The following is a 12,090-nucleotide window of genomic DNA, read 5'->3' as shown; positions in this document are numbered from 1 at the left end:
TTGATTGAACATGTGAGCTCTGGTTTCCAGCCATTAGAATTCTAATTTTTTATTTACTGTAACGTTAGTTTCTAATGCTAATTTCCAGGTATAGAATCTAGGCTTGTTTTATTTACTCCTTGAAACCTAGGAGGGGTCCAATCTAGTAAAAAACAAAATGACACAAAAAAAAAAACCCAAAAAACTGGCATATAAAATTACTATGCTCTTTTATGTCAACAGATTAACCTTTAAAAAGATAGCATTTTGCCTGGCAGTGGTACCTCACACCTTTATCCCAGCAGTGGAGAGGCAGAGGCAGGTGGATCTCAGAGTTAAGAGGTCACACTGGTGTACAGAGCAAATTTTAGAATGGTCAGGGCTACACAGAGAAACCCTCTCTCAAAAAATCCACTCCCCCCCCCCCAAAAAAAAATCTGTGTGCAGTACCACTGGGTAGTAAAATCAAGCAGTGTGGATCTAGATGAAAGGTCTTTTTTTATTTGCTGTAATCATTTGCTACTTGTGATCCCATTGAGATATTTAATGCTAATATGTGCTTTGCCTTGGCTTTCTGCTTTGTGTTGTCCTGTCTTGCTTTTGTTTTTTGTTGTCTTGCAATCCCTCATTTCTTCGTTTGTTTTGTTTTTTTTTTCTCCCTCATGCTTGTCGTTGTCTGCACTTGGCTTTGATTGCAAAAAAATAAATAAATACAAAAACAAAAAACAAAACAAACCCAAACTGTGGGGCCCATAAATCTGCATCATTGAATGTCCTTGTCGCCGTTGATGACCTGCTCTCTGCTCCCGTTCCCCTCCTTGGCCTGCTGTGATTGGTGGCTTCGTTGCTTGGCTTGGGCTGTGTTGTGTGAACGGAACAGTTCACCCCAGTATGGCCTTCTTGCCGACAGGTATCATTTCTGTGAGAAGTGTTTCAATGAAATCCAAGGGGAGAGCGTTTCTTTGGGGGATGACCCTTCCCAACCTCAAACGTAAGTATATCATTTTGAGTGTGCTGTTCTACTTCTCCATTCTCAGGTGATTATTCTCAAGCATTTCTACGTGATCTTATACTGTGTCTGTCCAACATTGTATCCCACTATTGAAATACAACTGATTTTAAGGTAAATTAGACATTGATTCTCAGTTGTATTCTCACATAGAGGTACCTATACTTGTCTATAGCTATTGGCTCCTCAACTGGTTAGTCTAGATTCTGTTAGCATAACCGAATGCTATTAGATATTTCTGAGCTATCTGAGCATTGGACATTCATCTTAATAATAAGTACTTGTTGAGCCTGTCTTCTTAACATTGAAAAGTTGTGCAAAAGCTTTTCATAACTCTATTGGCTTTGAAGGAAGTTGTACTCATAATGCCCATACACCTTCTCTTGTAGGTTAGGAGACCATTCAGTTAGTAGAGTTTACTAAACAGTTAAGTGAGCCCTCCTGGAGCTTTGTAGTTTCATACATTTTTAGTGTTTGGCAAATGCCAAGATAATTTTCAATATACAGCCTAAACTGCCAGGTTTAGGGTTTTTTTGTTTGTTTGTTTGCTTGTTTGTAAATTGTTTCTTTTTTAAGATTTTATTTGCTCTATCTGCATGTACACCGGCACACCAGAAGGCGGCACCAGATCTCATTATAGATGATTGTGAACTACCATGTGGTTGCTGGGAATTGAACATGATCTCTAGAAGAGCAGATAGTGCTCTTAACCACTGAGCCATCTCTCTAGCCCTAGTCTCTTTAACATAGAATTAGATAGTATATTTTAACTTAAAAAACAACAAAGAACTTTTGAGTGAAATTTTCAAATTTCCATGTCTTCATATTTACTAAAGATAAATAGATTTATAGTATTAGTGAAACAAGTATCTGAGACAAGTTGGATAAATTTTCTAGTTTATGTTGTACAACAACACTCCCTTTAATTTCTGTTGAAATACCATGTGGTAGGCGCTGGGTACTTATGTAGCAGAATAGATGCTGGGAGCCTAGAAAAACCAGAGAAGTCCACTCTAGGGAGGGACTTTCCTGCTGTGGCCTGTCAGGTATTCTAGACCTTAAATCAGTAAGGATCTAAGGTTAGAAAGTAAGATACGCTTTTAATTTGGATACTGTTCTTTATGGGGGGGACAGTGCTGGACAATATGGGAAGCTATGAAAAATAAGTAGTATGAAATGAAAACAAATGTATCCTTCAAATTTAGTCTGAGATAACTGCAGGAACCTAAGGCATGCACTTAGCATCTGTTCTCACCATTGCCTAAAAATGCAGAAATTGATGCTGGTACACGCCTGTAATCCTAGCACTTGGGAAGTGGATCTGTGTGGTTTCAAGGCCAGCCTGGGTTACAAAGCAAGTACAGAACAGCCAAGGCCACACAGAGAAACACTGTTTCCAAAACAACAAAATACAGATTCGACCATGTTTCTAAACCCAAACTTCCCTCAGATACTGAAAAAGTAGCCTTTTTGCTGTATGTTTTTTTTTTTTTTTTTGTTTTGTTTTGTTTTATCACCACCCCTGTAGGATCTCACTATGTAACCCATGTTGGTCTTTAATTTGAGATCCTCCTGTTTCTGAATTAGATATGCACAGCACCACAGCTACCTGTCATCTAGTCGGTTTCTTTGTTGTTTCTGGAGTTTTGTTGGGATAGGATTTTACCTTGTATTCTACACTAGCCTCAAATTCCAGGCTATTCTCTGTCCTCAGCATTCCAAATAAAACTATTCTTTTGTGTTTGTTTGTTTGTTTGTTTCAAGACAGAATCTCAACTGTGTACCTCTGGCTGTCTTGGAACTCACTATGTAGAGCTTGCTGGCCTCAAACTCACCTGCTCTGCCTTCTGAGTGAACGCCATGTTCACAGTGTGGAAACAGCAGATTATAAAAAGTATATACACTACACTGTATCGAACCAGAATTTAAAAGGGAAAGAATTGTACATATTAGCATATTCGTTAATCCCTGCACTAGGACTGTAGAGGCAGGTGAGCTCAAGGCTAGCAATAGCTATATAAGATGCTCTGTTTCCAGAGGGGTTGTATGTCTGTTAAATATGCAATATTGGAGAACATTTCCGTATATACAACTGAATTTGCTATGACCCAAGAAATACTTACAGAAAATGAATTTTGGGGAGGCAGAGACAAGCAGGTCTCTGAGTTCAAGGCTAGCCTGGTCTACAATGCAAGTTCTAGGATAGCCAGGGATACACACAGGGAAATCCAGTCTTAAGAGGAAAAAAAATGAATTTTGTTCAAACAGCATTCACATTGCTATATATTTTAGTAGTCATTATTTTGGGGTTTTATTTTCTCATTTATGTCCATTTTCTTTTTTTAGTACAATAAATAAAGAACAATTTTCCAAGAGAAAAAATGATACGCTGGATCCTGAACTGTAAGTATTTTCCATGAATTGTTAGTATAATCTGGGCCTAAATTTTTCCAAGACAACTTAATATTCTCTGGCTGATATTTGCATATCATAAATGTTAATAGCTATTAGGAATGTAAGAAAAATTCAGGGGCTCAGGCTATCACCTTTACAGTTAGTTTATTTTAATGTTTCCTATCGAGCATCAGATTACTTCCAGTGCATACTTAAAATCTCTTATACTACCTGTCTGCTTGCTGAGCCCAGGGCACTGAAAAGTACAGGTTCCCTCTGTTTGCTCTGAAAATAGTAGGGTGACTCTAGGTTTTCAGTAGTTGCCATCTCTTGTTGCCTTTCTAGATTAAAATTTTGGTTCATTGGTTTAGTAACTGCTGAAGTTTGCTTTCCCTATAACATTAATGCCAAACACAAAAAACACTCAGCTAAGCAAATTTTTTAACTCTTTGGGCACGAAAGATCTTTTGAATTGTCAAAATTTACAGGAGCTACTGAACATTTTTGGTTGGTGTTGTTTCAAGGTCTGTCTTAGAATTTATATTTATATTTTTTATTTCCAGGTTTGTTGAGTGCACAGAATGTGGAAGAAAGATGCACCAGATCTGTGTCCTTCACCATGAGATCATCTGGCCAACTGGGTGAGGCTTAGGACATTGGCAGAAGTGTTTTGTTTTCTCTTCATGACTGTATTAAGTATTCAAAGTTACTGGTTTTGTTAGGATCTCACTGTGTAGCTCTGGCTGGACAAAAACATGCTACATAGACCAGGCTGTTGCTGCTTCCTGGGTGCCGGGATAAAAGGTGTGCATTACCATACCTGAACAAAGCATCATTCTTTGGGATCAGGAATCTCACTTACTGGAACAGCACAAGCCTGCCATAAGTTTGGCTCTGGGTTCTATCCTAACACTGCCATTGGGATTGGAAAAGGATCAGTACAAACCCATTTTAAAACTATAAAGAGCAGCTGAGGAGTTAGCACACTGAATAAAGCACTCACCATTTAAGTGTTAAGATAACCAAAACACCTGTAAAATAGCTGGACAGGTGTGGTGGCTCTCACCTATAATTCCAGCCTTTGGTAGTCAGATACCTGTATGCATTAAAGAATCTTAAATCTGGACCACACAATGAAAACCTCCAAAAAAGAAAGGAAGGAAATGTTGTACTATTATTAAAGCCAGTGTTAACTGTTCTAAATATAAATATACCAGAATTGAAAATGTTTGTTGATAATTACAATCTTTTTTTTTTTTTCCATGTGCATTGGTGTTTTGCCTGCGTATATGTTTGAGGGTATTGGACTCCCTGGAACTGGAGTTGCATACAGTTGTGAGCTGCCATGTGGGGACTGGGAATTGAACTCCCGTTTCTCTGGAAGAGAATTCTTACAATTCAGAATTTAAGATCAGTCAGCTGGTTAAAGACAATGGCTCAGAGATTAAGAGCACTGGCTGCTCTTCCAGAGGTCTTAAGTTCAATTCCCAGCAACCACGTGGTGGCTCACAACCACCTATAATGAGATCTGGTGCCCTCTTCTGGCCTGCAGGCATATATGCAGGCAGAACATGTTATACATAATAAAAGTTTATTTTTGTTTTTCTTTTTAAAGACAATCATTGAGGCTGGAGTAGATCTCTTGCAGATACTCTGTAAGTTCAGTTCTCAGCCCACAGGCTAGCAGATTACTACTACTTACAACTTTTTATTATCATAACATGTACTACCTGCATGCATGCGTGTCAGAAGAGGGCACCAGCTATGGTTTCAGATGGTTGTGAGCCACCATGTGGTTGTGGGAATTGAGCTCTCAAACTCTGAGCCATCTCTCCAGCCCCCTACTTACAACTTTTGTTCCAAGGAATCCAATGCCCTCTTCTGGTCTCCATAAAGATTAAAGATACACAAATAAATGGCGCATACCCAGAGATTCATGTAAATAAAATCTTAGAGACAGGGTTCCTTTTGTTGACCATTGAACTCAGTATTGGGATTATAAATTTTTTTTTTCTTTTCATCAAAACGGGGTTTCTTTGTAGCCTTGGCTATCCTGGAACAATTAAAGACACTAAGCTTGCTTTTGGTCTTTGTTGCTCTTGTCTATTTTTATGCAGCATTCTGCCTGCCTATGTGCCTACATACCAGAAGAGAGCACCAGATATCATTATAGATAGTTATTTGCCACCGTGTGGTTACTGGGAATTGAACTCAGGACCTTAGAAAGAACAACCAGTGTTCTTATCCTCTGAGCCATCTCTCCAGCCCCTTGCTTTGTTTTTTTAAGTCAGAAATTTTTTTATTGTAGAATATAACTTCAGGACTCCTACTTCAGAGGCTGACCCAGGAAGATTGAGAGTTGAAGGCCAGCCTGGGTATAATAACTAGGGACACAGTTCAGGGGTAGAGAACTTGCCTAGTGTATGTTTACAGAAATCTGTGTGTGTATTTTGATGTGTGTTTGTGTGTCTGTCTGTCTATCTCTGTGTCTGTGTATGCTTAATGAGAGGTAACTTTCATCTGTTCTCAGACTTGCTTTATAATGAAGAATAGCCTTGACAGCCCTTCTTCTCACATTCTGGGATTACAAAGCATGTAAACACAGAAAGCTCCTTTTTTGTTGGTATGTGTTTTTAGACAGTCTCACTGTAACCCAGGCCAGCCAGGAGCTTCTGATCTTTCTGTCTTCCATTAGCACCTAGTTGGGATTACAGTTGTTCTCTGTCTCTCTCAGCTAGAACTCCCAAGCCTGCCTTCTAAATGCAACGTGTACACTGCTTATATTAACTCTGTTATGTATGTAGGAACTCGTGCCAGGTATTTTTTTTTTTTAGTTTTAACTGGATTTGAATGAAAAAAGATTTTGTTACATGGTACTTAAATGTTTATGCTATATAAGCAAAGTCCTGGTTTACATTTTAGGTTTGTCTGTGATGGCTGTTTGAAGAAAACTGCACGAACTAGGAAAGAAAATAAGTTTTCTGCTAAAAGTAAGTATCATGCTTAGACATAAACCTTGGTTTAAAAAATTATATGTAGGCGGGTGGTGGTGGTGCACACGTTTAATTTCAGCATTCAGGAGGAAGAGGTAGGCAGGTCTCTTGAGTTCAAGGCCAGCCTGCCCTGTCTTGAAAAAATATATATGTATATAATGTGCAGGTATGTGTGTACACAGACACACAAACACATGTCCTAGAGAAATTAAGCCAAAATCAATCAATTTTAACTGTTTATAACAAGCGTTGTGGTTACACCTCTAATTCTCATATTCCGGGGCCAGATGGATCTCTGAGTTTGAGGCCAGCCTCATCTATGTAGTGAGACCCTATCTCAAAAAAGAAAAAGAAAATTCAGCTAAAATGAAATAATTCTGTAGCATAGTGCACATTGAATTATATTTTTTAAAAATCGTTTAAAAAAAAAAGGACTTGTCAATACATTCCTCCCCCATATTTCTCCCTTTCTGGCACATGCATAATGTGAGGCAGATGTAAAAGTGACTGACTTGAATTGTTGTCACAGGAGTGTTTCCTCTTTTGCAAAATTAATTTAAGGAGCCTTCTTGCTTTACCCAATCCTTTGTGATGCCTCATAGGATATCAGAGTTACTTTACAATATTGAAAAACAAATCTATCCGGTTAGCTGAACTTTAGAGGTTGACAGTAAAAATTGGAACCATGATAACTTAGCATAGGACCATACCTTGGTAACTTTTTACTTTTATTTTCCTAGGGTTGCCATCTACCAGACTTGGTACCTTTCTGGAGAATCGAGTGAATGACTTTCTGAGGCGACAAAATCACCCTGAATCAGGAGAAGTCACTGTTAGGGTTGTTCACGCTTCTGACAAAACTGTAGAGGTGAAACCAGGCATGAAAGCAAGGTATCTTGTAATCTCGTAATAGATCCACAATTGTGCTTACTCAGTTATTGTTGATTTCAACCTGAATGATATGTGGTTTCCTTTCTATCTGAATTGTGTAGGTTTGTAGATAGTGGAGAGATGGCAGAATCTTTTCCATACCGAACCAAGGCCCTGTTTGCTTTTGAAGAAATTGATGGTGTTGACTTGTGTTTCTTTGGCATGCATGTTCAAGAGTATGGCTCTGACTGTCCCCCACCCAACCAGAGGTAGGACTTGCTGTGACAAGCTTCTCATTGGGGGAGAGGGAATGGCAAGGGAAATATTTTCATATTATAACTAGTATAAAAGCACACTAGGCAGAAATGTGATAATGAATATAGCATGATGGAAGCCAAGGCCAACTCGGGTCCCCACATAGTTACAGTCTATGAATTTCCTTTCATAGTTTACAAATAACAGTTTGCACAGAGCACAGGAAATCCATGTTAATAATAATTTGTGATGGAACATATTTTTTTCTTTTTTTGATATAGGAGAGTATACATATCTTACCTCGACAGTGTTCATTTCTTTCGTCCTAAATGCTTGCGGACTGCAGTCTATCATGAAATTCTAATTGGATATTTAGAATATGTCAAGAAATTAGGGTAAGCATATTAGAATGTGTGAGAGAGAGAGAGTGTGGTTGTGTGTGTGTGTGTGTGTGTGTGTGTGTGTGTGTGTGTGTGTGAAGAGGGTTTCTCTGTGTAACTGCCTTGGCTATCCTGAGACTCACTTTGTAGAACAGGCTGGCCTTGAACTCACAGAGATCCACCTGCCACTCTGTCCTGAGTGCTGGGATTAAAGGTGCCTGCCATCATGCTTGGCTTTATGATTACAATCTTTTTAAGTTTTTCATGCTAGAGTGAAGCCAGGACTTTGTTACATCCTCTATGATAATGAAGCTGATGTCACCATGAGCTTCCTACTTCATTAATTGTTTAGCTCTGTTTTGTTTAAGCCATTGTGTTTACAGTTTGAATTAAAAGTTGTTGATATTACTCATTTGAAAATCAAAATTTTTTTCTTGATCCTGAATGTGGTGGTGTGTGCTTGACAATCCCGGTATGTGGGAGGCCTGGGGTTGGAGATTACATTTATTAAGCTCTGAAGGTATTCCTGGAAGTACATCAATCCTGGAGAGTACATGCCACTTGACTTACTCCTAGCAGTTCACCTTGCATTTAATTTATTAGGATGGGTTCTTATTCCTTTGCAATATAGTTGTCTTTTATTCTTATTTTTTTAAGATTTATTTATTTAATCATGTATATGAGTGCCGTGCTTTCCTACATACCAGAAGATGGAATCAGATTCCGTTACAGGTGGTTAAGAACCACCATGTCATTGCTGGGAATGAACTCAGGATCTCTGGAAGAGCAGCCAGTGCTCTTATCCACTGAGCCATCTCTCCAGCCTGTCTTTTATTCTTGAAGTACAGGTTAGGGGTTTGGGGATCAAGAGCTAAGTGATGCCGATCTCTATAAATGAAATTCACAGTACTCCTCCATGGCCTTTCAAAACAAATAGGTGATAACAGAACTATTAGTGCTTAGGGGGCCTAAGAATGTAGATGGGTTTTGGGAGTAAGTGTTTGTCCATGTTGTTTTACCTTGTAGTTTACAGTGGAGCACTGTGTGCAGCGATGTGTGCACAGGGCTTTGGCTACTCTAAGAGGACTATTTGGTCTGGGGAGACGGATCAGCAGTTAGAGCAGTTGTTGCTCTTTCAGATATAATGATATCATGATGTCTGTCCTTCTCTTTTTTTTTTAGATACACAACAGGGCATATTTGGGCATGTCCACCAAGTGAAGGGGATGACTATATCTTCCATTGCCACCCACCTGATCAAAAGATTCCAAAGCCCAAGCGCCTACAAGAATGGTACAAAAAGATGCTTGACAAGGCTGTGTCAGAACGGATTGTTCATGACTACAAGGTCAGTTGGAACATGGAAGTGTACCAGTCTTCCTTTTTTTATTTTTTGTTTTCTCTTTGACAAGTTTTGTTCTGCCTTATAATGTGTAAATCGCTATAATTATGCTAATTCCTTAAAGTTTATTTTTTAATACAAAAAAATTTCAAAGTATGGAAGGCTTGGGTGTTAGGTGACGTACAGATGAGTAAGGTCTGCTAGTATTGCCTATAATCTCTCTCACTTTGGAAAAGGAGACAGTAGGCTTCAGAGTTTTCAGACTGTCATGGGGGTCTGGGGAGACGGATCAGCAGTTAGAGCAGTTGTTGCTCTTTCAGAAGATGCAGCAGATTCGATTCCCAGACCCCACATGGTGGCTCACATCCCTCCATGTCACTCATTCCAGATGATGTGACTCCCTTTGATCAGCTCTGTGCTCACCATGCACACACATGGTTCACATGTGTACATACAGGCTAAATGCTCAGACATATAAAATAAATAAATATAAATTTTAATAGTTAAATTGAGTTGGTCATGGTGATGCCTTTACGCCCAGCACTTGGGAGGCAGAGTTAGGCAAATCTCTGTGGGTTCAAAGCCATCCTGATCTACAAAGAGAGTTCTAGGACAGTCAGGGCTCTGTTACACAGAAAAACCCTGCCTTAAAACAAAGTTAAATCTATCATGGGTAAGGCATGGTAGTACATGCCTTTATCAGCACTGGGTAGGCAGACGCAGGTAGATCACTGAGTTTGAGGCCAGACACATCTATGTAGAGAATTGCATGCCATCCTATGCTACATAGATAGACCTTGTCTTGGAAGAAAACAAGCGGGCATGCTGATGATAACATGCTTTTAATTCCTGCACTCCGGAAACTGAAGCAGATGGATCTTTCTGAGTTCTGAAGCCCACCTGCCTGCTCTACATAGTGAGCTCCAGGGCAACCAAGGGTGTACATACTTTGTGAGACCCTATTTAAAAGAAAGAAGGAAATGCGTTGTTAAAAATTAAACATTTCTGAATGTTTTTCTTGCACATGTGCTCTAGAGGACATTTTCATTTTTGCCGTAGGATTAAAGCCTTTATTTATTGTTTATTTATTTATTTATTTATTTATAAAAAAGGGAAAGCTTAAATTTTTCTACCTGTATTTACTTGAAATTTTTTTTGCAGGATATTTTAAAACAAGCTACTGAAGATCGATTAACAAGTGCAAAAGAGTTACCCTACTTTGAAGGTGATTTCTGGCCCAACGTTCTGGAAGAAAGCATCAAGGAACTTGAACAGGAAGAGGAAGAGAGAAAACGGGAAGAGAACACCAGCAATGAGAGTACTGACGTAAGGGCTTTCTCTCTATGCAGTGTCTGATGTCTGTTCGATAATACAGAAAGGAGTTTACACTTTCAACTCAGCATAAAAGCCATTTAAATTCCTAGGTGTAATGCTTTTGTGGATACAGGGTTTCTCTGTGTGGCCTTGGCTGTCCTAGACTCACTTTGTAGACCAGGCTGGCCTTGAACTCACAGAGATCCACCTGCCTCCACCTCCCTGACTGCTGGGATTACAGGCCTGTGCCACGGGCCCATCTCTAATGCATATATCTTAATCTGAGCGTTTAGGGCCACTTAATTCAAGGACAACCTTGGCTGCATAGCTGGCAAACCCTATCTCAGGACTAAGAGTTACTTTGATTCTAAATAGTGTTCTGGACCATGAATAATATAAACTCCTGGAAAACTGTACAAAAATAAGTATCGAATAGGCCAAATTATAACTGCTATAGGCTTTGTGGACTTATTCTCTGCTATATTTTTCCAGAAGTGCTAGGGATCATACCTGCTGCCACCAAGCAGGTTCTCTGCCATTGAGAGACTGTATCCCATAGTCTTTCCATGCTTTTAAAGCAACTTAAATGTAAGATATACGTAAGATGCCGGGCATGCTGGCACATGCCTGTAATCCCAGCCCTCGGGGAGACAGAGGCGTGTAGAGCTCTGTGAGTTAAATAATGTTAATTCTGAATTATCAGGAGTAACTTTAGTAGTTTCTCTATGCAAAACAACTCTTTTCTGCATATTGAGAGTTAGTAATTATATTAAAAGGTTCAGGAAAATCTAATAATACAACTCTGATTTTTGAACTGAAGCATATGGGCTTTGAATTACTTTGCGTATTTCTTCTGACTATAACCAGCCATTCCCAACTCATTTTTATCAGTATAAAATATCGGTACTTCAGGAATTGACGTTCCTTTTAAAATATGTGGGAGAATCCAGTTAGTTCTTTTTGTATACTAAAGATGCTTGCCTTTAGGATATTTGTTTCATGTTGGCCCCCAAAAGTAACTTTGGTTGTTTTGGATTTTCTCTCTCTCTCTTTGCTCTTTTGAGTGGATTCTTGTCCTAGCTCAACTGTTACCACATTTCTTCTCTAACCCAGTTCCTGTCCTACTTGTCTCTGACCTCGCTCCAGTCCAGTCCTACTCAGTTTCCTTTCAGTTTTTTTTCTTCTCTGTCCCTACTTTTCTCTCTCAGCCTCTGTTACCTCTTTTAGTTCTCCCAGAAGTCCAAGAGACAACCAACACTGAAGGTCACAGGGCCAGACACAGGAATAAATCCCACTGCATAGGCAAGGTGACATACGCCTTTTTATTTCAGCACTCGGGAGGCAGAGGCAGGCAGATATATTTTGAGTTCCAAGGCCAGACTTGTACATAGTGAAACCTTGTCCAAAAATCAATAAAGAGCTTGGACAGATGGCTCTCTGGGTAAAGACACTCAGCCACCAAACCCTGAGTTCACTCCATGGACCCACAGTTGAAGCAGAGAGCTGGCTCCCATAAGTTGTCCTCTGGCCTTCGCAAGTGTGTGCCATGGTGTG

The 12,090-nt window shown here is 39.4% G+C and overlaps 1 protein-coding gene across 1 annotated transcript in view; it reads left to right on the top strand.

Annotated features, from left to right (window-relative positions):
* Ep300 (E1A binding protein p300) overlaps nucleotides 1-12,090 on the top strand; it is a 68,052-nt gene that overhangs the window by 49,097 nt on the left and 6,865 nt on the right. The window contains exons 20-28 of the mRNA XM_021646489.2: nucleotides 890-970; nucleotides 3,335-3,391; nucleotides 3,946-4,023; nucleotides 6,305-6,372; nucleotides 7,116-7,266; nucleotides 7,368-7,514; nucleotides 7,782-7,895; nucleotides 9,063-9,228; nucleotides 10,384-10,548. Of these exons, the coding sequence (XP_021502164.2) occupies nucleotides 890-970; nucleotides 3,335-3,391; nucleotides 3,946-4,023; nucleotides 6,305-6,372; nucleotides 7,116-7,266; nucleotides 7,368-7,514; nucleotides 7,782-7,895; nucleotides 9,063-9,228; nucleotides 10,384-10,548 (1,027 nt within the window). The remainder of the gene's footprint in view (nucleotides 1-889; nucleotides 971-3,334; nucleotides 3,392-3,945; nucleotides 4,024-6,304; nucleotides 6,373-7,115; nucleotides 7,267-7,367; nucleotides 7,515-7,781; nucleotides 7,896-9,062; nucleotides 9,229-10,383; nucleotides 10,549-12,090) is intronic.

This window comes from Meriones unguiculatus, chromosome 8 (assembly GCF_030254825.1).
Source record: "Meriones unguiculatus strain TT.TT164.6M chromosome 8, Bangor_MerUng_6.1, whole genome shotgun sequence".
NCBI classification, from domain to species: Eukaryota; Metazoa; Chordata; class Mammalia; order Rodentia; family Muridae; genus Meriones; species Meriones unguiculatus.
Note: the sequence above shows the minus strand (reverse complement) of the source record. Positions and strands in the feature narration are given on the sequence as shown.